This window comes from Triplophysa rosa, linkage group LG16, assembly GCF_024868665.1.
Source record: "Triplophysa rosa linkage group LG16, Trosa_1v2, whole genome shotgun sequence".
Classification (NCBI taxonomy): domain Eukaryota; kingdom Metazoa; phylum Chordata; class Actinopteri; order Cypriniformes; family Nemacheilidae; genus Triplophysa; species Triplophysa rosa.
In genome coordinates this window covers 8,184,010-8,208,120 of record NC_079905.1, presented here as the reverse complement: position 1 = coordinate 8,208,120, position 24,111 = coordinate 8,184,010, and the positions used below count along the sequence as shown (strand labels likewise).

General features: G+C 37.9%; 1 protein-coding gene across 1 annotated transcript in view; it reads right to left on the bottom strand.

The window, feature by feature from the left end:
* eif3hb (eukaryotic translation initiation factor 3, subunit H, b) overlaps nucleotides 1-24,111 on the bottom strand; it is a 49,691-nt gene that overhangs the window by 5,123 nt on the left and 20,457 nt on the right. Inside the window, exons 3-5 of the mRNA XM_057355275.1 lie at nucleotides 11,857-12,024; nucleotides 8,545-8,644; nucleotides 7,203-7,352 (exon numbers count right to left, since the gene is read on the bottom strand). Of these exons, the coding sequence (XP_057211258.1) occupies nucleotides 7,203-7,352; nucleotides 8,545-8,644; nucleotides 11,857-12,024 (418 nt within the window). The remainder of the gene's footprint in view (nucleotides 1-7,202; nucleotides 7,353-8,544; nucleotides 8,645-11,856; nucleotides 12,025-24,111) is intronic.

The window sequence follows — 24,111 nt, the reverse complement described above, 5'->3', positions numbered from 1 at the left end:
TTTATGTTAACACTAAATAATCTTGTAAAGTCTGCGTGCAACAACCCTACAGAGAAATCTTTCACCACTGCTAGTTAGCAGCTTAATGTGCATGGTGGCTTTGTTGTGGAACATGGTGGCTGGTTTGTGACTGGTCCAAACTGGTCGACGAGCCTATAAGGACCAGAGTTTGGCAACGTGGTTTCAAAAAACAGCTTAACACAAAAGAAGATATTTTGAGAAATGTCTCAGTGGTTTTGTGTCCATACAAAGGAAGTCAATGGGGGCCAATGCTGTTTGGTTACCAACATTCTGCAAAAGATCTTCTTTTGTGTTTTGCGGAAGAAAGAAAGGCATACCGGTTTGGAATGACAAGAGGATGAATAAATAATGAAAAGAATTTTCCATGGATGTGACATTTCTGCGCCGAAGACACATTGTCCACCACATTTCCAAAATGAGACTCAAAGGTCTGCAAATTGTGAAGAAAGATACGTTTGCATTGGGGTCGATGTCTGTAAAAATGACATTAAAAACAAAAAAGACGTCAAAACCTCAGTTCTCGGTATATTTAAAGGAATGAACGTAAACCCCAGTTTAACCGGACTCCACACAGCAAGAAATAAATAAAATCACCTACTTTGATTTTTTTACCTTTAACTGCCCCTACAGAGTAAGCTATAAAGCTTGCTGGCTCTGCAGGTTTGGCAACAAAGTGAGATTGTGGAGAGTAAAAGAGAGAAAACAGAACAGGGGGAATGTGTGTGTGGCCCTGGAAGCAGTTTTTAATGTTTCTGAAGAGCTTTTCTGTGGATGCGTGCCAGCACTGATGAATGAGGGCAACCATCTCTCTATGACCTCCATCTTTTACCATGCACCTCATTATTCAGAACCCAATGAGCTCTATTGATCTTCCACTTGCCCTGCTATCTGAATTTCACACACACACCCTCTACTGTACATACAAACACACACCTGCAGCACATACACGTAAACAGAAACAAGTACACATGACTACAGAACAAACAGCTTACATCCACCTACAGCTCACACACAGATCCAAATACACAGCTACAGTTCAAGATCTACAATAATAAACACTTCTAAGAAGCGATTTCTGTTTTTTATTTCACATACATAATGAAGTCTTAAATGGTGTTAGTTTAACATTTAGAAACAGTTCTAATGGTTTTGTTGTAACATTTGTATAGTTTTAAAAAATGAAACAGGAGGTGCTTCTGGACTGGTGTCTTGCAAAATGGTCTATACCAGATACTCTTAAAGGTGTACATTTATATACATGTCTTTGGTAAAAACACAACCCACACATACACAGTACACACAAATATACATAAACCAACAGTATACATTTTGCATAAAGCAATTTGCATAGCAAAATAATTAATAATCAATATTTTATAAATACATATACTGTATATTAGGGCTGTTAACGCGTTAACGCATGCGATAAATTTTTTCAGATTAACACGTTAAAAATATTTAACGTCATTAAAGCAACATCCGTTTTTTCCGTCATCATTGTCTAGCGTTACATTATATAATCCCGCTCTTGTTCATATGAAGGCCTTTAAACTATTTAGGCACTATATTATTATAGCGTGGTTATATAATGACACGTCCAGTATAGATAGAAAGGTTCTGGCTGTGGAACACAGCTCAACACAATGCGACAGCGGTCCCGTCTGGTGTACACATGGGCTAAAGGCTGCGTCAGAATCTGTCAGACAGCGTATCAGTATTAACTTCTCTTTCGTGCTTGAATGAACAAAAACACACAAGATTATGCCAGAAAGCACATATTGTCTAGTATTTTCGCAAGCACAGTCTTCAACAAGTTAAATGAAGTCTTAAATGCATGCAAAGAGTAGTGAAAATAGGAAGCGCATTAGACCGGTTGTGGCTAGAAGGGATACAGCCACGGCCGGAAGTGATGCAAAATCTCGCCATAAAATTACAATCAATTACATTAGCTAATGCCTACACCAACCCTAACCTTACAATAATTTAAAAAAGTAATTAACTGTTGACAAAAACTATGCGGTATTGACGTGCGCATGCCCAGTGGATGTAGCTGTATCCCTTCTAGCCAAAACCCACTAGACCTGCTTAAAGCGGCAGCTCTTAAAGGGGCAGCGTTCTTAATAGTGCTGCTGTGACTCCTGTCACTAATGTTAATCAAAGAACAAAAGAAAATAAGAAATCAATGTGATTTTGTAGCTTTAATGAGAATTCTTCTGTATTTCATGTAAAGCAGTAAAGACTGTAAAGTGTTTGAGAACTTTATTTATTTTCTGGATAGTTCCTACCTGTTAGACAGGAAGGGCACACTTATTATAATGGGTTTGATTAGTAGAAAAAAAATATATATTTAATAAAGACATCAGTTGTAAAGCCAACAATATTAGAATGTTGGCTTTCATTCATAAATTGATGCTGTTAAAGAAATGTGTTCATTTGGAGAGAAAATGTGAAATGATTAGAATGTAAGTATATTTAAAAACATGAATGCTGTGTGTGATTAGTTAGTAAAAAATTTTAATCGATTGACAGCTCAAAAATAAAAATGTTAAACCAAATAGTGTATGTTTAATTTCACATTACGTGTGTGATTAATCGCAGTTAATCACAGGAAAAAGGTGCGATTAATCGCGATTAAAATGTTTAATCTATTGACAGCCCTAAAATATATATATATATATAGTTTTATTTTCCCAACTTTTTTTTAAACAAACCTAAAATGTCCCAACATATTTCTTGATGAAACCTAAAGCAAAAAATGTGGAAACTTTAGGCATCCTAGATAAACTCATGATGGCGAAATCTTCCATTGCGGTAAAAGTTAAAAGATGTTGGAGACGTGACAGTCACAGATGTTTTCTGTAGAGGACAGACTGTCTTTGATTTAATTTGCTGAAGTCACTTACATCAGTGTGGGTCAGACAGACTATTATTCATACAACTTCATTTAAACCATATATTGTGTTTCCAACTGGTTATTTATTTACTAAAGTCAGTTTTTATGATCGGCGAAGTGCTAGTTTTGCACCCTAAACATTTCCGCCTAAAGCTTTACCATACACTTCTATAGATTTAACCAAAATAATTGCAATTTCTACAAATGAATTCTATTTAAAAAAGCAGTATTTACTTGGGAGTATAAATGATTTTTACTCCCGAACAAGGTTTTGTCAGATTCAGTTACCTTTTTGGGAAACCGCTACACCAAAACACACACACCCCATCTGCATCTACTGGCTTTTATTAGCATACTTAATACCATTTCAACGTCAGTTTCTCGCTCTGTCTCAAACAAACGCAAACAAATCAAAACAAAACTGCTGATCTAAAATTGACTTCATGAATAACCCGCCAGTGACTGCGGTCTTCACTGAATCGCTGAATATTATTAACATCCCCTGAAAAGACAGTTGGAAGTTGTTTATCTTTTATTCGATCAGGAAAGAAAACACCTTCCATGACGGCAAGCGGGAGTTCAAGAGATGCCGTTCCACAAGCAGAGCATCGGGCCGGGAAACATGGTGTCCTAAAAACTGAACCGCAGGAGAAAGGTGACTCATTAAAATCACACTGTTCTATTTCGAGTTCTATTGACGGAAGGTTTAGGTCATCCGGACTCATGGGGCGCCGAGACGGCATAAGACAACACGCAAGGGCCAAGACACACAAAGAACAGGCGCGTGTGAATCTTAAGCACTTATCTTAGCACATGACAGTAAAATGTCATGGGCAATGAGGGGTTCTTCGCAAAACACGAAAACCCGAGCTTTGGGACAGCAATTACGACGAAGTAGATTTCAGATTTTCTGAAAGAGAAGTCAAGTCTTCCAGTGTATCCTAACCAGACACGACAGGCGTCAAGTAATTTGTCCGTCAACACCGAAACAGACAAATTATCTTAACCAGACGCGACAAGCGAGAAGTCATTTGTTGGTTTACGCTGAAAGACAAAATGCTATGTGGCGCGACACTATTGCTGACCTTCAGAATGAATCTGATGTCATATTTGACATAATAAACAGAAATGTGAGGTGGGATTTTCACTGCACAATACACAAACAAAAACCAAGCGATCAAAACTCGTACTAACAAAAAAAAGCAGCAGCAGAAAATTGTTTTGCAATATTTATTGCAACATTTTACTCATGCAACCTTCAAAACCTTTCTGTTTAAAGAAAATAGAGGATTTCTTGCTAACTACAGTGTACATCAGAGTGTGATTTTGTGTTTCTTTGTCTTTTCTTCCCAAGTTCAGCAGAACCACTTGCAACTACTCAGTTGTGTCGAGTTCCCCGAAGCGTATCAAGACAAACACAATAATATTGTAGGCTCACAGACAAGCTACTTTCTACAAGAACAACAACTCTGTTGCGTTCCTGGAGTTAACCAGAATGATGAATGGATGGATTTACGTGGAGGAAATGATCATTGGCGCCCACTCTTGTTGCCGGCCAATCAAAGAGAGGCTTCAGGCCAAACAGATTCCAATGATGCGTCCAGATCATTGAATAAAAGTCAATGAAGTCCAATGAAGCTGGTAGATCACCGAGTTGGGGAGCCACATCGAGGCCAGATGGAACTCTAACAACCCTACATTGACAGCCATGATGGATTTGGTGCAACCCAAGGGGCCTGATTTTGCTTTTAGACCAAGCAACTCTTGCCCGTGAGCCCCATCCTGGGTATCCAAGCTTTGAGCAACAACAAAAAGGAACAAAGTGTGTGTGTTTGTGTGTGCACGGTAGGTTGTTCAGACAGTGGTGATATATATACTGTACGCAAGTCTAAATGTACCACTGTACGCAAGTGGTAACCAAACACGTTGCTGTGAATCTGGGCTACCCCCTGCCACACACACACTTTTAAGAGAGCTAGAGAACTAGGGTGCCCAGAACATGAGGAGGGAGAGAAAAAGTGAAGAAAATAACACAAAGAATAAAAAAGGGTTAGCACTGGACCCTCCGGAGGATTGAGCTCATTTTAAATTGGGGCTGTGCAGCCACTACCACAGGCTTACAGATTCCCATACAGCCACCCAAATCACCTCGCCACGCCAACATACTGTAAAACTCATAATTCTTTTTTCATTTAGCTAAAAAATGTGACTATATTTTGCCCCTAGATGAGGGGAGCTGGTTTGGAGCGAACCCTCTGGGAAGTGAGAGAGAGAGAGAGAGGGATGTATTGTGTTGGTGAGGTGCAGTAGTTCAGTGTTTGCTTTGGTTTCTAGGGCAACAGCAGACTGCACAAAGATAACTTAAACAGATGTGGAGAGAGCAAAGGAGGAAGAAAAGACCAAAAAATAAGAAATGAAAAAACTTGGGAAAAAAGAAACGAAACAGAAAAGCCACAGATAAATCCGCCTTGTCTGTGAATGCTTTTAAAGGGATGGTTCACCCAAAGATGAAAATTCAATCATTTACTCACCCTCTTGTCATTTCAAACCTGTATGACTTTCTTTATTCCGCAGAACACAAAAGATATTTTAAAGAATGTTGGTAACCGAACAATGGCGGTACCCATTTACTTGCATTGATTTTATGGCCGTACAATAGAAGTGAACGGGTACCGCCGTTGTTCACTGTGGTTCTGCTGAAGAAAGAAAGTCATACAGGTTTGAAATAACAAGAGCGTGAGTAAATGATGGCAAAATTGTCATTTTTGGGTGAACTATCCCTTTAAGAGAGAGCAAATCGTGTCCAGAGAGACAGAAACAAGTGGCAGATGAGACATTGAAGAAAAAGAATAATAAAAACCATACTGCAAACTACAGATTTCGAAAAAAAACCTTGTTCGTCAGGGTTGACGAATATTTTACTAGTATTACTAATATATACTTTGTTTGGTACAGTTATTATTTAACATTACTTATTACCATATTCATTTATTTCTTAACTATCAGTGATACAAAAATTGATTTCAATGTTGAATAAGCATCTCTGTGTGTATTTGTGCATATGTGTGTGTCCGTCAACTTTCAGAGAGGGAGGTAATTATGAACACATTCTTTCAAGTCCTAAGTGCGACGTAGGTTTCCCCCTTTCATCTGGGAAAAACTGAATCTGGCAGGCCGAATTAAGTGAGACAAATTAAAAAATTCCCTTTCTAGTAAGCCGTGAGGAGGCCTTCAAACCCTCTTGGACCTTTGACAATTCGAAAAGCAGCAAAAATTGATATTTCTGTCCCAAGAAGCATCATTTCATCTATAGCTGCACAGAAAATAATCAATATATTAAAATGATCATTTGAAACTCAAACCTCCCCTCCATCACCACAGCTTCCCGCACATTCGTGCGAGCTATACATGTCGAGCGAACTTAAATTAAGAAAAGTGTGAAATATATATATATTTTTTGCAGTTTGCAAACCCTGGTGTGTGTGTGTGTTAGTTTTATGTATGTGGATTATGTTCTTCAATAAAAAATGAAATAATCACAAAAAAAGAAAAGTGTGAAATATTGATAGCATCTGATGTACTGTCTCATCTGAAGGAGAAAATTGACCGGCAGAAACTGATCGTTTATAACGGAGCCTCTTCAAAGCTTCCATGTTATTAACATTTATACTTCCACGTTTTATTTTGCTTTCCACAGGAAAGAGCTTTTTAGAGAGAAGATGAGAACAAAACAAGCCGTACTGTAATGAAACGGTACACACACCTATGACGTCAATGTGGCCGTGTGACTGTAAAAAGTGTTTCCTGAATAACCGTGTCATTTATCTTTTCCAAAACTGTACATGGACAAAAAAAAACAGCAGGGACCTTTTGGCATAACTCAAAAGCTGTCGCCAGGCATGTGTGAAATGTCCTTAGAAGCCCACAAACCTTACTTTACTGGTTTTCTAAATGATGTTTTTAATACCAACATGAGGATTCTGTGAGATTAAGGCAAGAGCTGCTGTCAGACTCGAGTAAAGTCGCTTGTGAACTGTCATTTTGAAAGCTCACTTCAAGTTCAAGAGGTACAATGTCACATCTTTCGCTGTTTGAGTGTCAGAAATATTTCTTATTAGAAAGTCTAATTTGAAAGCGCAGACGTCCTCTCCATTAGTTCGCATTGGAAATTGTGACTTTCTGCTAATTCGAGCAAGCATCATTGGGGGATATCTCACCGCTAGAACAAATTTACACATGCCCTCGTTCTCAATACTCGAAAGTGTCGTGAATGTGTGTGTGGTCAGACCTGCTGGACAAGTTGAGGAGCTCGTGCTTTTCTGCAACAGTGGACTTGTCCTCCAGCTCCCACAGCAAAACGTTTATGAGATGAGAGTTCTTGGTGACAATGGGCACCTCTTCAAACATGTTCTCGTACCCCAAGCTGGCCTTCTTCAGCCTGTGCACACACAAAAGAGACATTTTCCACCCATCAACAAAGGTCATGTTGTAGAAGCAACCTACTGCTGAAAGTATCTGGCTTTATCACCTAATTAGGATGGTAACTGGATGATGACATTTACCCAAATAGTCTCTTGCCTTGTGAGTTTCATGAGCAGATCACTCTAATGAAGAGATCGGATGATTTCAACTCTTCTCCGTCACTAATTGGCGCATTAGACAAGCACTCAAGGCTGAGCAGTCAACTGATTTCAAAGGCAACAAGCTGCTTCGATCGGTTTAGTGATGTCAATGGATTTCTAACTGAATTATTTACAGGATATGACGATTAATCGGCTGTTTAAGTTGTCTTTGCTGAGAAAAATGTCAAGATACAGATCATTTTAAAAATTCAATTTTTGCAGAAGACAAGATGTCACAATATCAAAATTTCACTATTCAGATAGCGTGGCCAATATAGCGTTCAATAACAATGTTATCACAATATCTATTGATGTTTTTATGAATAAATAACGTTACAAAACAAATCAGTTTGGCCAGTGAATCACACTCAGAACATTGTGACTCTTACGACAAAATCTGAATTGGGTGCTAAATTTCATGTACGATATTACGATTTTACGACGTGTAATATTAACTAAATCGACAATTGTGATTGTGATTTTTAATATCACAGTTATTGTCGATATATTGTAGCATCGTTTTTTTTATTAGGGGTGTCACAATATACCGTACTGACGATAATTGTGATATAAAAAACCACAATAATCGATACTGATGGTTACGAACTTTCTCTCTCTCTACCTCCCTATACACTTGTATTTTGAGTGCGATTCATCAACCAAAAACACAAAATTAAAAACAAATGTGATGTGACTGATAGCATTTCTTCTAACAGATACAGTGTGAATACCGTTACTGCGAATTCTTTGGCGACAATAACCGTGCAGTGAAAACCGGATATATTGTGATTTCTATATCCTAAAACATTTGCATGTCATTGCAATAGCTTTACAATACACACTGTATGCATTCTTGCATTTAGTCGGTGCTGTTTTTTTTGGTCACAGAAAATTGAGAAACCTGCTTTTTTACCAGATCAGGTGTTCATGAGTGTTCTGTGAATATCTCATGCAAAAAGTCAAGGTTTAAGTAAGGCGAGTCTGCATGCAACTACGCTGAAGGCTTACCCTTCTGCTGAGAAGTCCTTCTCTTTACAAATCTCCATCAGCTTGGGGGTCAGCCTGTAGGCCTTCAGACACAGAGAACCCTGCGATGTCTTAACAGGATCTACAAGAGAACCAAAAACACATATTTGTTACGATACACAAAACGGACATCAGGTACAAACTGTACAAAACACACATATCTGTCCACACGCCAGTAAAATATGCTGTTGGTTAACAGTTGCCGTTGATGCGATCAAACCAGCTAAACCTCCTAAAACTACCCTAGATATCTCCTTCAGGAATGACAAATATCTTTAGGTAGACAAGACAACAACAGCAGAGCAGTTTAAAGACCTGCTGAAAGAAATGTACGAAGGGTAAAATGGAGATTATGACATTTGAAAAGCAGCAGATGCTAATACGCTGAGGGAACGTATTTGTCAGCCAGTCAAAGCGGATTAACATCACTGTCTGAAAGCTGACATTTCATGTCAAAAAGACTTCATTAGTGTTCTGCTGAAGACGTACAAAACTTGACCGTTTATCCAAAGAGTGGATTCACAAATTTCATAATATTTCCTTGTTCATTCATATTATAATAAATGCATTTAGACATTGTGGAAAGTAATAAAGATTCTCTGTCTTTTTATTATGCCAATGGGGTCGTTCAAGACAAAGAGATTTTTTAACTTTCTCAGTCACAGGTAAGATTGAGTTAGCCTTTATGTCTCTGTTCACAAGAGTGGGACTAACTTACAAGAGCATACAGAGAGTTATCTACTAAGTATTAAGCGTTGGAATGTATTCATGCATCACTTTTGTGTAGCATCCTAACACACTACTTGGAAAGTAGAAAGCGATTCAAATAGAATATTTTTCGGTGATTTTAGTCCTTTGAACCACTGTATGTATTTCCATTTGCACAAAGCGTTTTTTCCACCCTCCTTATACCTGTAAGCCAGCAGAACATATGCAGCTCCGTCTATGGTTCGTGCACTCATCGGCCCACTGAATGTCTGAATGCTCTCATTGTTCGTGTGGAAAGAGCACTTGGTGCAGGGTGGGGCTTCTGGCAGCTGGTAGGTGTCTTGATATATTTTTGGTGAGGAGGGCCTGCCTTCCACCACAAGGAGGAGACTGAACAAACACTCTGATAGGGACACACATCTGGCCAGAGAAGTTTTTGGTCTTGTTTTCCAGTAAAAATACTCAACATTCTTAACCAAGATAAAGTTACTGGAGAAGCAAGACTTGCTTAAAACTTAGATTTCCATTACATTACTCTATAAACAGATTGCTTTATTATTTCGGGAGAAAAAAACGGGAAATGTTAGCCTTATTCATACGAAACCAAGAAATAAACTATATGCCAATAGGGTAAATAAACTTTATTAAAAATATATATTATCTGAACAAGATTCAATATCTTTCCTTGTACCATTCTATGTATTAAAGATGTTTCTAATGGAAAACATTTAAAGTGACAGTTCACCCAAAAATGTCAAATGTCTCATGTCAAACCTGTATGAGTTTCTTTCTTCTGCAGAGCACAAAAGAAGATATTTTGAAAAATGTTGTTGACCGAACAGCGATCGCAGCCATTCACTTGCATTGGTTTTGTGATCATAAAATAGAAGTCAATGGCTGCCACCGCTGTTCGGTTATCAACATTCTTCAAAATATCTTCTTTTGTGTTCTGCACAAGAAAGAAAGCCATACATGTTTGAAATGACAAGAGGGTGAGTAAATGATGAATATAATCTGAATTTCCAATATAAATTTTATCATCATTTATTCACCCTCATGTTATTCAAAACCTATATGACTTTCTTTTTCTCTGGAACACAAAAAAGATATTTTGAGAAATGTCTCAGTGGTCTTGTGTCCAATCAATGGAGACCAATGTTATATGGTTGCCAACATTCTTCAAAATATCTTCTTTTGTGTTACGCAGAGGAAAGTCACTCTAGTTTGGAAATAAAGGTGAGTAAATGAAAACAGAATTGTAATCTATGGATGTACTATCCCTTAAAGGAGAATACAAAGAACATCTGAAATTGTATCTGTTCAATCTGTGATGTAATCAAGAGTGTTTATAGCAGGGTTGTTTCGGTTACGTGGTGTTGGATGTGTGGCGTGAATCTTTGAGGACAGATTTGCTGCTAATGCCACTTCTCTGTCAGCTCATCCACTGTGTGCATCCATCAGACATCTGGGATGGTGGCGTTTGTGCTGGTGGATTAGGGGGTGTCCGGGTCCTGAATCTACTGCTGAAGGTACACATCAGCTCGCTGATAGCAAGCTAAATAAACAGAGGGGAGGAAACTCTGTCTAGACAAGGCTGCTGCCGGGCCGATACACACACCAGTCTCCTGTTTACACAAGGGGGAGATGCTGTCCACGGCCAAAAAGAGAGAGAACGGTGTAGAGAAGGAGAGGCAGTGCAGTAGGAAAGAAGTGTGTGTTGGGGGTACTGAAACACGCTGATGTGCACACAAGCATGTAGTACTGAGACTGAGAGGTGGATGAGGCAAAAAGTGAGGCAATGCTTGATGGACAATGAAGAAAAGTCAATGAGATTTTGATGTGAACATTGCACATCATTTTTTTCTCATTAAATGTTTAAGAGTATGATTTGAAGTTGATAAAGAAAATAATCGTGCAAAATCAGACATGAAACAAAAGAAAATTTTGTTTCAGGCTGCAATCCATGACTTTTGCCTCTATATCGCCTTCTCTGATCAAAACATAAAATTATAAATTACTTTACCTCCTTACGTAAAATGTTAATATATAATCTGAATAATTGATATTTTCCAAGATATCGTAACCAACTGATCAAATGATAACTCTTTACAATGAGATTACCATTGTGCTTGTTTTTAAAGGTACGGTGTATAAAATGTAGTGGCATCTGGTGGTGAGGTTGCGAATTGCAACCAATGGCTTACTCAACGAGTCATTAAGATGAAGAAATAAAAAAACAATTCTCAGTCAAAGAACAATAACATCATTCAAATAGGATAAATGTACCTGAAAAAAATAAGTTGTATCAAATATTAAGATCTTATAGACTTGAGCATCAAAGACTGACCATTCCTTCAGAAAAAGGAAAAGCCTGAAACTTCAAGACTTTCTGAATGCCAAAATCTGTAAATGTTATAGCTGGTAAATAATATTAGTTTGGCTAGAAGACCAGGTAGCAAAGCAAAATTGTAAATTTTCTATTCTAGTATTGAATGTAGTATCTTAGAATGACTGTTTTCCAAAACACAAGCTAATGCCATTGGTCAAGCCAATGTTGCTCTGACAGGCTAGTCGAGAAAAACCTACCGTAGATAAGCACAACAGACTCCTCGATGGCGTGTTGGTAGCTGAACTGAGAGTCCACAAGAGCCCGACTGACGAAAGAGCCGTATAAGGTTGACTGATACCAGCCCACGTGAAGGTGATCGATGTTGACATGGCGCAGACTTCTCATCATCTCCATCTGATAATGAACTACAAGAGAAAGCAGATAAAACAAAGGATCAGTGTTCAAGAGCGGGTCTGTAGGTCTGAAGAGCGTTTTGCTTGCGGATTATTATTTTGTTATATGGATCTCTTCATTTGAAGAATAGGTCACAGTGACTGTAAACAAGAAAAAGAAAACGAGAACATTTCTCACAAATGAAATCACATCTTTGCTGCTTCAACAGCAGTCTAAAAAGATGTCCATTTCTGGAAACCAGGGAAGCATTTTAACAATGCGTTTAGCAGTGAACATAATTTATTTTTATATAAAGTGCTGATATTTTGGACAATATGTATTTTTTTGTAAAGGAAAATGACTGTGTAAAAATCAACATCAAATATAATTTTCTAGAACATAAAACATAAAAAACCATATAAAAATGCAAAACAAACTCTTAATCAGAATATTTGAATATTTTAGTCACTGTATACATAATTGTTAACAAAAAGTGTCTGGAATATTCCTTTAAAATTCACAATTCAATTATTTAAGTACACTGTAGTGTAACAAAACTAAATGAATACGCAACAAATATAAAACAACAGGACATACAAAACACAAACAAAGATGACACAGCGATATATTGGTTGAGCCCAACCATCTTAAAACACTAAACTCTCACAAAAAGCCTGTCGTAAAGGCTCACAGGCATTGGTGTGGGATATCAGCAGGCTTAAGTCAGGCTCTGATAAACCCAAAGTCTCTTAAAGCCAGACAGAGGATATTAAGTCTCAGATACACAGAGAATTTGACCTGAGTAAGACAGACTATACTGACGTGACGGGGAAAAAAGAGAGGTAAAAAAGAGAAAAGGGGCAAAGGAGCAGAAAAAGGGGCTTCTGAAGACCACTTTGATTTGCTTTATCAACAAAGGTAACCAACAGCAGCTGCGGTACTCAGCCCACTGTGCACCTGACAGAGGAGTGTGATATGTGTGTGTGTGTGTGTGTGTGTGTGTGTGTGTGTGTGTGTGTGTGTGTGTGTGTGTGTGTGTGTGTAAGAGAAGAGGGATGTGATGAGGGAGGAATAGCCAATACAGAAATAATGGAGTGGAGTAACAGGAGGCAGGTGCAAAGTGGGGACAAAAAAAAAAGAAGAGGCTTGAAATTTCAACTCAAACAGATTTTGTTTTTCAGATGGCAATATGTGTACAAATATGCAGTGTCCAAAAAATGATCCCATCTCACATCCGAAGAGTATTCCGTTCATTTTAATTGCAAAGGGAGATAGCCGGGACATCTGAAGCGGAAACAAATCTAGGACGAGCACAAGTCTTCATTTTATTAAAAGTCTCAGGGACACTTGTAAAGTATTACTGTAAATAAGAAGCAGTCTACTCTCATGAGAAAACATCTGCATGATACAAAAACTAGCCGTGGGATGAAATTCTTTAAGGCAACAGTATGTCCAAAAAATTTAACTAATCAAACGCTTGATCCTTTGGGGGGAACACATCTCTAGTTTGGCTCTGAGAGGAAATGCGTGCTAAGAGAGTTATAGGGGACCAAAACAATGTCTCTTGTAAAATGGATACACAAGCAACTTCAAAAGCACAGGGAAAGATGTACATTCCAGTGCACAGCTCAGTCTTTAACCACAAGCCAGATTTCACAAGGACAAATGAGTTGCATGAGAATAAAAAAACAGAAAAGAAGCAAGAAAGAAAATAAGACAAAAAGCACCAACCCAAACCAAACAAAAACATTTGAAACAACAACACAAAAAACACGATAATGAGAGTCTAGCTGATGGCATCCTGTAATTAAATTGGTTTTCAGAGGGGAAAAAACACCACTCTATAAAATAAAAAAACAAGGCCAAACCCGCCAGATTTCTGCATGGAAGATTTTTTCGATCCGAGACCTTGCATTAACTTTTGACTTCTTCTGCGGAATCTTTGAATGTTGTGATCTACAAACAGAAAACAGGGAGGTTTGAAACAGCAGATTTGCACAACTAACCTCGGCACCTCGATTTCAAAACAACGTGAAATATATATGATGTAAAAATAGTAAAACTGATCAAAGGGAGGGGTGAGATTAAATGGTACTAAATCATGATCACTCTCAGTCACCCAGAGATCAAAGGTTAAGATGGAAGGTTTTTTGGTTACACTGGTGTAAATGAAATGAATGCCATGGATTTAATGCATGGTTATCACGTTTTAAACTTGTCTTTTTTGTGCGGTACAGTTTAGGCCACAGGCATGAATGATTTCAAATCGTACTGCTCATTGTGGACAGGTGTGCTATTACTTTTGCACTCAGAGTTATCACTGCTTGAATTTCCCAGTCATAACTGGGTCATTTTTAGTCAATTAAATATTTTAGAGTTGAGCACAACCAGAAAAAATATATACAATGTAAAAATGCCCATGAAAGAGAACATTAATTTTCATCTCCAGTTGTAAAAAATGCTATTTTAATATTCCTTGATTATTGCCAAGTTTTAAAAAAAAACATTTGAACCCAATGGCAATATTAGCTTGGTGGATATTAAGGACCAGAATGTCACAGTAAATGGGTTAGTTGGTAGGGTGAGTTTGGACATGTTATATTATGTAAATACTGACTCAACAGAAGAAATGAAGAAGATTACCAGAACCAGCATGAGTCAACTGACAGCTCACCGTGCAGTCAGTATAATCTGTCTGTCTGTCTGTCTGTCTGTCTGTCTATCTATCTATCTATCTATCTATCTATCTATCTATCTATCTATCTATCTATCTATCTTTATTACTAATCATCCTTTACTTTTCTCAATGATATTCAACAAGTGAATAACACTATTAATAAAACGTTGATTCATGCGAATTCAAAAAAAAAATGGATAAGACATTGTAAAAGGCCACAATGGCGCTACTGTCTCATTTTCCCCACACAAGTTTCTTACTGTGTCCTGGATAAATGAGCTCAGGATCACTCATTTCATCTGGGGTCAAGACATTTTTTAACAGACTGAAACCTCAGGTAATGGTTTCCGCGGCACATCCCAGTGCCTGGAGTGCAAATGAGAAGCGCTGGCTCAGTCTTCCTCCAGCTAGGCATCCGGATTGTTTCAACCTCTGGATCTTTTTCTTCATTTCTTCCTTCTGATACGAGGCTTCTGTCTCACAGACTTGTTGGATAAATTTGGCCAGTGACACCTCATCAGGTCCCTGTGACTGGGTACCAGAGCCCAGGAAAACGTGATAAGATCTACTTCCTATCTTCTCATCTCTAGCACACACATTCGAAATCTCAGCCCACGCAACAAAACAGTTCAACCGAAATTATATATAACCGCATAATATTTTCTTAATATTTCTGTCATTATTTACTACCTTTGGAAGCCTAATATAAATGACTAAAAAGGTACTAAAAATAACACTTCAATTGATTTAGATAATCAGATCAGGTTTGAACACATCAAGGATAAACTGCTCCAGGTCTTCTTTGTGTGCTGTAGGAGTGCTTAGTCTCAAGTAGAATATCAGAGCCTGTTCTCTAAAGCCTTGCAAACAAATATCACAGCGCCTGTAAGGCACAACGCCGAATAAATACCTCCTTACATACAAAAAACATCACTACCCTCAAAAAAAGTCACATAAATGACATATTTTGAATTTAAACCAGCAAAGAAAAAAACATGTGCATGCAGTACTGTATGTATGAGCGGTTTAAAAATTAAGCTCATGCACTATAGATCACGCTGACACACCTCTTAAACATTGCCATAAGGATGAATGGGTTCCTCTTTTGAGATTTTGATGCTTTATTTACAGATGTCAGCTTGAATAGACTTCATTATCAAGAAATAGTTGTAACAACATTAAAAAACCCTTCATAGCTCAAGCTGTTTTTTTCTTGCTTCAAAATGCTATTATTCCATTCCATAACCCATACTGTCACAGAATTCATCTACATTTGACCACCAATACTATGATGTTCCCTCAGCTAGATCACACTTGGGATACACACACATGAGATTTATGATCAAAGCCACTATTCATGCTTTAAATAAGCACACTGCCACAGAAAGCTTAGCTAAAGAGTTATGGCGCCATCTAGTGTAAGTTTTTTGTTTGGTTGTGTGAATGTCGGCTTGTAAATCTGTATGATCTTTAGGTGATCCTAGACATCAGCGTATACATTTGCTACGTTAATAAAACAAACAAGGTTGCTACTGGTTTTATACACCCTATTAAAATAATGCATACATTTAGCTAATTTAAACCAAAAATGGGCATTTCAGGATCTCCATCTTAAAGGGATAGCTCACTCAAAAATAAAAATTCTGTCATCATTTACTTACCCTCATGTCAATCTAAACATACACCTCTTTCTTCTGTGGACCACAAAAGAAGGTATTTTGAGAAATGTCTCTGTAGTTTTGTGCCCATACGATGGAAGTCAATGGGGTCCAATGTTGTTTGGTTACCGACATTCTTCAAAATATCTTCTTTTGCCTTCTGCAGAAATCATACAAGTTTGGAATGACTTGAAGGTTGGTAAATCATGAATCAAATTTGACTTTTCAGTGAAAGATCCCTTTAAGCTCAACACAGACTATACACGGTCCATACATGTCAGTGCGTCTCCAAAAACGTCTAATAACATCATGTCCTGAGGCCTTTCTCTTTACCAGGCAGGCTGAACTAAGCCGCTGTAACCCCTGCAGCAAGCCGACCACCTCCGTGCATGCTCTGCCCCTCGGGAGTCGGGATGTATATCTCTCCTTCCTGCTCTATGGTCCCTGCCTCCTAATTACACCCGAGAAATCATCTCCAGCACATCACAAGCCTCCGCGATCTGCCAATCATGTTTTCTCTGAGCAGAGGGGCATTTCTTCTGCCCTAAGGAGATGGAGACTAGAAAAGAGCTTAAGCAGATCAGCACCTCCCTGGTGGTCTCCGGAAGCTCGGGTAGAGGAGGTGCACGCTCACGAGTTCCTACTCCTCCACACTCTCCTGCTATGAGATCGTACTACCGCTGCAGTTCGATCTTGTCATCTTCATTAAATTGATTCAATATCACACTCAAAATAAATCAGAGGAGCGTGTTTACAGTGACGGCACGAGCGACAGGCAGATGCATCTGCCAGAACCGAGGCTCCCTAAAGCGAAGACACAGCAAAAATAACACCCATGTGACAGCTAAAGGTGATGAGTGGCCCTGAGCAGCAATGCCACAAGGTTCACAGGCACTATATATCAAATATCCCTGAGTCACGTCACTGCACACTAAGGTTCACAATACTTATGTTTTCCGGTATGAAAATCAGGTAAAGCATCACGATACTAAGTAGTATCACAACATCACTTATGTTGCTAAGACATCTTGTTTCTTATATATCATGGTCATATACTTAGGGCTCTTCAGTTGATCTATTACAGCTTACAAATATATTTTTCGATTTTTGTTTAGAAGTTTTGATTACTAATTGAACTGATTTAAATATAATTTCAACCAGTCTGGTCACTGCAACAAAATTACATTTTTTTTTCTTTTTAATTATTATACTTTTAATATTATTTTTGTGATATTTAAATTTATTTTTACTCTACGTCATATTTTTGTATGATATTTTATATAATATATTTTTTTAAAATACAAAATAAATACAAACAAATATGTGTTTTGGTTTTGGTTTACAAGTTTTTGATTAACTAATAAAAATTTCACCCAGTCTGGTCTTTGCAACAAAATGATATTTTATGTAAAAAAATAAAAAATATATTTGTATTATTTTATTATTTGTATTTTGAAATATTATTACTGTACAATTTTTATTTTTAAACTAAAAACAAATATATCTGTTCAGACTTTTTTACAAGTTTGTATTAAATAATATAATTGTATTAAATATAATTTTATGCAATTTTTATTTTTAAAAATATACGTTTTTTCTTTTTATTATTATTTTCTATTATTTTTAAAATACTGTTGCATACTATGATGTCAAAGGCAAAAGCTGATAAGAGACTAATGGAGATAAAGAAAAAACGGGTGCGCATAGGGAAAAAAGCAAAATTTCAGAAATAAGAAAAGAAAAAAGTACAAAAATCAGAAAGCACAATGGTAAAAAACTAAAATGGGAACTCTGGAGATTCAGCCTGTGATGGAGAAATATGAAGGATGTCTGATTCCCTGATGTTAAAGAGATGCTTTGGTCATGCTGATGTCGTGCCGAGCATGACCAAAGCAAGCCTCTGTCAAAAAGCTCATATCCATCACTTAGTTGCCACTTTCTGTCAGGCACTGAGAAAGAAGACGCCCCAATTTTATGACACAAGGGGTCCCACAAAAATAAACCAGTGAATCACACACAGCACATAGTGTTCTGATGCTAGAGAGAGGGGCCTGTGGTGAGAAAGACAGTGAGAGGATCCTGTGGAGATAAGCCATTTTTTTTTGGAGCATTCAGCCCACTCAATTTGAGCATAGCCAATGAGACGGGGCTAAAAAAAGTCAGTAAGCTCCCCTGAAGAGCAACAAATAAGTGTATAACACAAGGGTGCTACAGAAAGGGGTACATTTTAGCCATGAATCACTAAAAAGTTTTCAACGTAAGTGCAATAAGCCAGTGGTTCTCAAACTTTTTCGTTGTTAGGCCCCCTTTTGTGAAAGGGTGCATTGCTTTGCGCCCCCCAAATGAAAACCTATTAATTTAAACTTAGAATTTTAATACATATTCAGTTATACAATGCTGGAACATCAATTATTTTGGTTGGTGGTCTTGTTTTTCTGATGTTTGATTGCATAAAATTAATAAGCTTCTAAATTTCATGAAATTCTACAAAATCTGTGGCCCCCCGGATCCATCTTGAGACCCCCAGTTTGAGAATCACTGAAATAAGCAATTAAAGCCCCCAAATAATAAATTGGAAAAACTTCCTGAGAACAATTTATGGTAGGGATTAATTTAGTGTAAAGTTGACCAATGTACAAATTTGTCCACTAGATGCATATTTTAGGAACTATTGAAGTGCGTTTCTGCACCATTTAGTACATTAAAAAAGGAGGATGAAGTTTTGTCAACTAAAAAGAGATACGCCTTCTAGATTTCTACAACTTACTGTGGTTTTCGAAACTTCTCACCTCAACGATTAATCGCTATTAATTGCAGCCAGAATAAAAGGTTAGGTTTACATAATATATGTCTCTGCACTGTGCATATTAATTTTGTATTTATAAACAAACACATACAGGTATATATTTACGTAAATATTTAAGTATAAATATTTGCATGTATATATTTATACAGAATTTAAATTATAAATAAATATCAATTTTAATGTGTATGTGTTTAGAAACACAAAATCGACATGCACAGTGCACAGACTTATATAATTATATGCACAAACTTTTATTTTGGATGCGATTAATCGTGCTTTAATCGTTGAACAGCCCTAGATATAAACGAATAGGGAGGAGTTCTTTGCCCATAGCTCATAGTACATGAAGTGGCTAGTACATGATAGTCCATAAGACATGAATTGTGGACCCATAAAGGTATTAGTGTCTGTGCACTCATGTCTTCCAAAGCTTTGTTCTGGCTGCTTCAAACTCTAGAATGTCTTCACAAAATCACAGACCCACACAGTCCTGTAAATCCCATTTCTCGTAAATAATCCCCTGGAGGTACATCTAAGCACATAGGCACATTACTGCAACTACTACTTGAGTGACATATTTGTAACTGTGTGTGTCGATTTCTTGACATTTAGAATCTTAAACAACTTTTTTCATCCTCAGATCTATAGGTATGTGGTTTATTAGCAGCTCATTAGCACACCATTAGTAAACTATTAACCGCCATCAAAGCATTAGCATTAACAAGTCTCTTAAGCACAGGTTCTCTGTGCATCTATAAAAGGTACCTTGCTTCTAATTAGCTCCTGCAACACTCAGTTTGAGTTGAGTTTTAGCAGCCGATCCACTTGAGAAAACAAACCTACCTCCAGAGCATACTATAGAGATTTAAAACAAAATGAGCAAAATATGCAAAACAAGATGGGTTTAACTAGTATTACATGGTTTCCATGGCAGCAGGGGATACCTATGAATTGGGTCCAGCTAAATCCCTTTAAGGCAAATCCAGTAACTTGGCAGACATTTCAGGTATGCTTTCCAGATAAGTTCTTGAATGGGGCAATATGATAACATCCAAAAACAGAAAATCAATTCAGCAAAAAATCTGGTCAAAAATTGTATCACATAAATTCGTTTGCTTTTCATTTTTTAGTGCAAAAAGACCAGCAATGCATCGACCAATAATGCTACTGCTTTTTTAAAGCGATAGTTAACCCAAAAAATGAAAATCGTGTCATCATTTACTCACCCTCATGTCATTTCAAACCTGTATGACTTTCTTTCTTCTGCAGAACACAACAGAAGATATTTTAAAGAATGTTGGTAACCGAGCCAATTGACTTGCATTGGTTTTGTGTCCATACAATAGAGGTCAATGTGTACCACCATTGTTCGGTTTATTCTTTAAAATAAGATATTTTATTGTGTTCTGAAGCAGAAAGAAAGTCATACAGGTTGTTAAATGATGACAGAATTTTCATTTTTGGGTGAACTGTCCCTTTAACTAATAGACAGAACCTTCATTTCCAGCCATCATGAGGTCAGTGCTACAGTCTGTGCTTTTTAAAGTAGAATGTAATGAGTTTCAAACACATCAAATAGTAAGTGCACAATGTCAAAGCTCACCAAGGGATAGACAACATTACAGGAGTTGCTTACCGCCACAAAATGGCAATCTCGTATTTCAATTTCCACATAATAAATCATTATTGCTATGATCTAGCTAAAAAAAAACAGAAATTTATGGAAACCACTTATATTCAAGGCCAACGCAACATTACTCTTTGTTGAGCATAACCCGTGGGAACAGCTCTTTGAATCGATGGAAAAACCATTATAGTTTGGTGTGCCATCTTTCACCTCCATTTCTCATACCCAAATGAGTTTACAATTGAAAAAGTCCTTCGACCATCAATGTTTGTTGTCAAAAGGGCAAGGGAGGTAATGGTAAAGACTAGAGATGAACTCTTTGTCGATTCCGATTTCCGATTTTATTACAAGTGAAACCTGGCGATTCCGATTTTTGCCGATTCCGATTTTCTATCCACAAACTATAATTGACAGTATACTGTATATAAAACCATATGAACTTTTCTTCAATACACATTTTTTTTATTTTCATTGAATAAATGATTGAACATTACAATTTCCCAAATTTACCTAAATGCAGTTCTCCAAGCTGCATTAAATTACAGAATCTTCTCTATCCCAAACAACTCTTAAATTGAAGAACTCTGTGACTGAAAAGAAGTACAAATAATAAAATATAACTAAACATGTCACTTAATTTACCTTTTTCATTTTTGTACTCATCTCACAAAAGTCTAAGATAACAATAAAATACTTCAACTTTATTCTCGTCTGTTTCTGTTTATGAAACTAACATTGCTTTATTTCATTTTTTCTGAAATGTAAAATAAATTGTCTTTATCTTGTGTCTGTAGTATTAAAAGAAGTGGGTTGATTTTTGCTGCAACTTCAATAAAAAAGTTAAAAATCTTAAGAGTGAATTCTACTCTAAAGATGTATATGTATTTGCAGTTTTTTGTGTTAGTAAAGAACTCAATCAGATATATATCACATATATTGGTTGATTTATTCATTTTTTAAAATTTTGGATTTTTAAAAACAAGTAGAAGTCGTGTTGAATGTCATTTTACCTAGGTGAAATGACCACAGTTTTAACGTAAGACAAGGAATCAGGTTGAATGGAATTTACGTTTGTTTTACACAGAGTGAACGACTTCAACATGAGTTTAGCATGCGTCAGAGTTTAGCATGATGCTAATAGCATCACTGTTAGCATAAATACCCCATTTAGACGGAGCAGCGAGAGATGAACTACAGTCTGTACAGTACATGATGCGTGTGCACGCGCGTGCAGTCAGCGGATATGAGAGATGCGCGTCAGTCAGCAGAGACTCGCGGTCCGGTGGACCCACATGCGAGTATAAACGAGCCGTGAAAGACAGGCTGTGCGCGCGCACGTTTACATGTTTACTTGCGGCTTTGAGTGTACTGACGGCTGTGACGTTCTTGCCCGCATCACGGGCAACAGAAGATCGGCTTGGAATCGGCGAGACGTGAGACTGACCGGCCGGTCACCGGTCGGGCCGATCATACGAAAAACCGGCCGATTCCGGTCTCTGGCCGGTCAATCGGTGCACCTCTAGTAAAGATAGTCATCCCATGGGAGTAATTGTATCCAATCATTGCTCTACATGATCAAATACTCGCCAAGGACCATAAGGCCATTTTATAAGAGCAGGTGCATTGTGTAACCAACCCTAATGTACCCATATTACAGCATTATTAATGTTTCCATAGGCACTGCTAAACAAATTCAAGAACATTAGAGTAGTTCACCTTCAAAATGAAAATTCGGTCATCATTTACCCACCCTTTAGTCATTTCAAATCTGTACGACTTTCTTGCTTCCGCAGAACACAAAAGAAGATATTTTGAAGAATGTTGTTAACAGCCCCCCATTCACTTGCATAGGTTTTGTGTCCACACAATAGAATAGTGAATGGGGGGCTGTGCTGTTCTGTTACCAACATTTTCCAAAATATCTTCTTTTGTGTTCTGCAGAAGAAAGAAAGTCATACAGGTTTGAAATGACAAGAGGGCGTGTAAATGATGACAGAATTTCCATTTTGAAGGCGAACTACTCCTTTAAAATAAACCACCTCGAATGGTTACCTCAATCACTACATCCAAAACATTTTTAAACACTTTGCGGCATTAAGTATCAGACTTGCACACATTCTTTTGAACACTACAGCATATCAAATTCATTTTCCTTTCAAAAAACATCAACAACTTCAGTCTCAACTTGAAAGCATAATTCAGGGTACTATATCACTACCATTATCCCCATTCTCACCTCTCGTCCTTGAGTCTCCCACTTGTGCTCACCTTTGTCTCGGTTGCCGTGCCAACAAGCAGAACGGAGGATGCGGGGAGGGGGGGTAGTGGCATCGAGCGGGAAGCGGGTCATTAGCAGCATTAGCGTTTTCTTCCACTTTGTTGCCGCTGTGTGAAATAAACTCTTTTAGCATTCCCATCCACACCACCTCCACAGCACCACAGAGTTCCACCGCTGCTCTCGACCGGGGACGGAGCTTGCCCAGTGTGTGCCTGACACTGATAACTTAATCTCCCGACACAGACATGCTCAAATGCTCAAATCCTACCAAACATGTAGGTTCAGACACTGCTTTACCCACAACTGATGCTACGCAAATACAGGAGGAGAGACATCAATTTAGTCAGAATGTGAATAAACTCTTGTGCCACATGACTGTACAAAACAAATTAATGTAGTATGAGAAAAAGGGGTCCTGTGACTAATCTGATAAGCGGGACCCTGAGAGGAGAGCCAGAAGTAATTTCTTTGATGTTGCTCGCTAAATGAAAAAATAAATCACAGAAAATAAACGCCAGTCATGGGTAATGTGCAATGATGCGAAACTCAATACGCTAATGGAGGTATCGAAATGCGTTTAGGGTCAAATTTACAAACGGAAAGCTGGAAACGCACAAAAGCACAGCAATACGCCTGTTAATCATCCATTAGCAGACAAAAATGCACAAACATCTTTCGCTGATAGTGCAAGCAAAGAGACACAAACACATGCATGTTTTACAAGCTGACCTTGACCTGAACTAGGTTCGCCTAAAGGAGAGACACAGCCTAGCTTGTGAGAGCCGGAAACGCAGCCCTTCTGGGCACTCTTGACCAAAACCATCCTCCAGGCCATCCAGAGACAACTTGTGTCAGAAGAAAAGAAGGAAGGAATCTTGCTGGAGGGTGTATGGAGTGAAGGGGAAATAAAAACAAGGGGTTGTTATTGTGGAGACTAGCTGTGGAGCAATGCATTTCAAAGCAAATATTTCTGGGCTCTCGCTGGGAGAGCGAGGGTGGCAAACAGTGCCCGGGGGGCGGTGAAGCAGCACTTGCCTGATCTGATCTAACCGGAGATTAACCGCAGCTCTAAT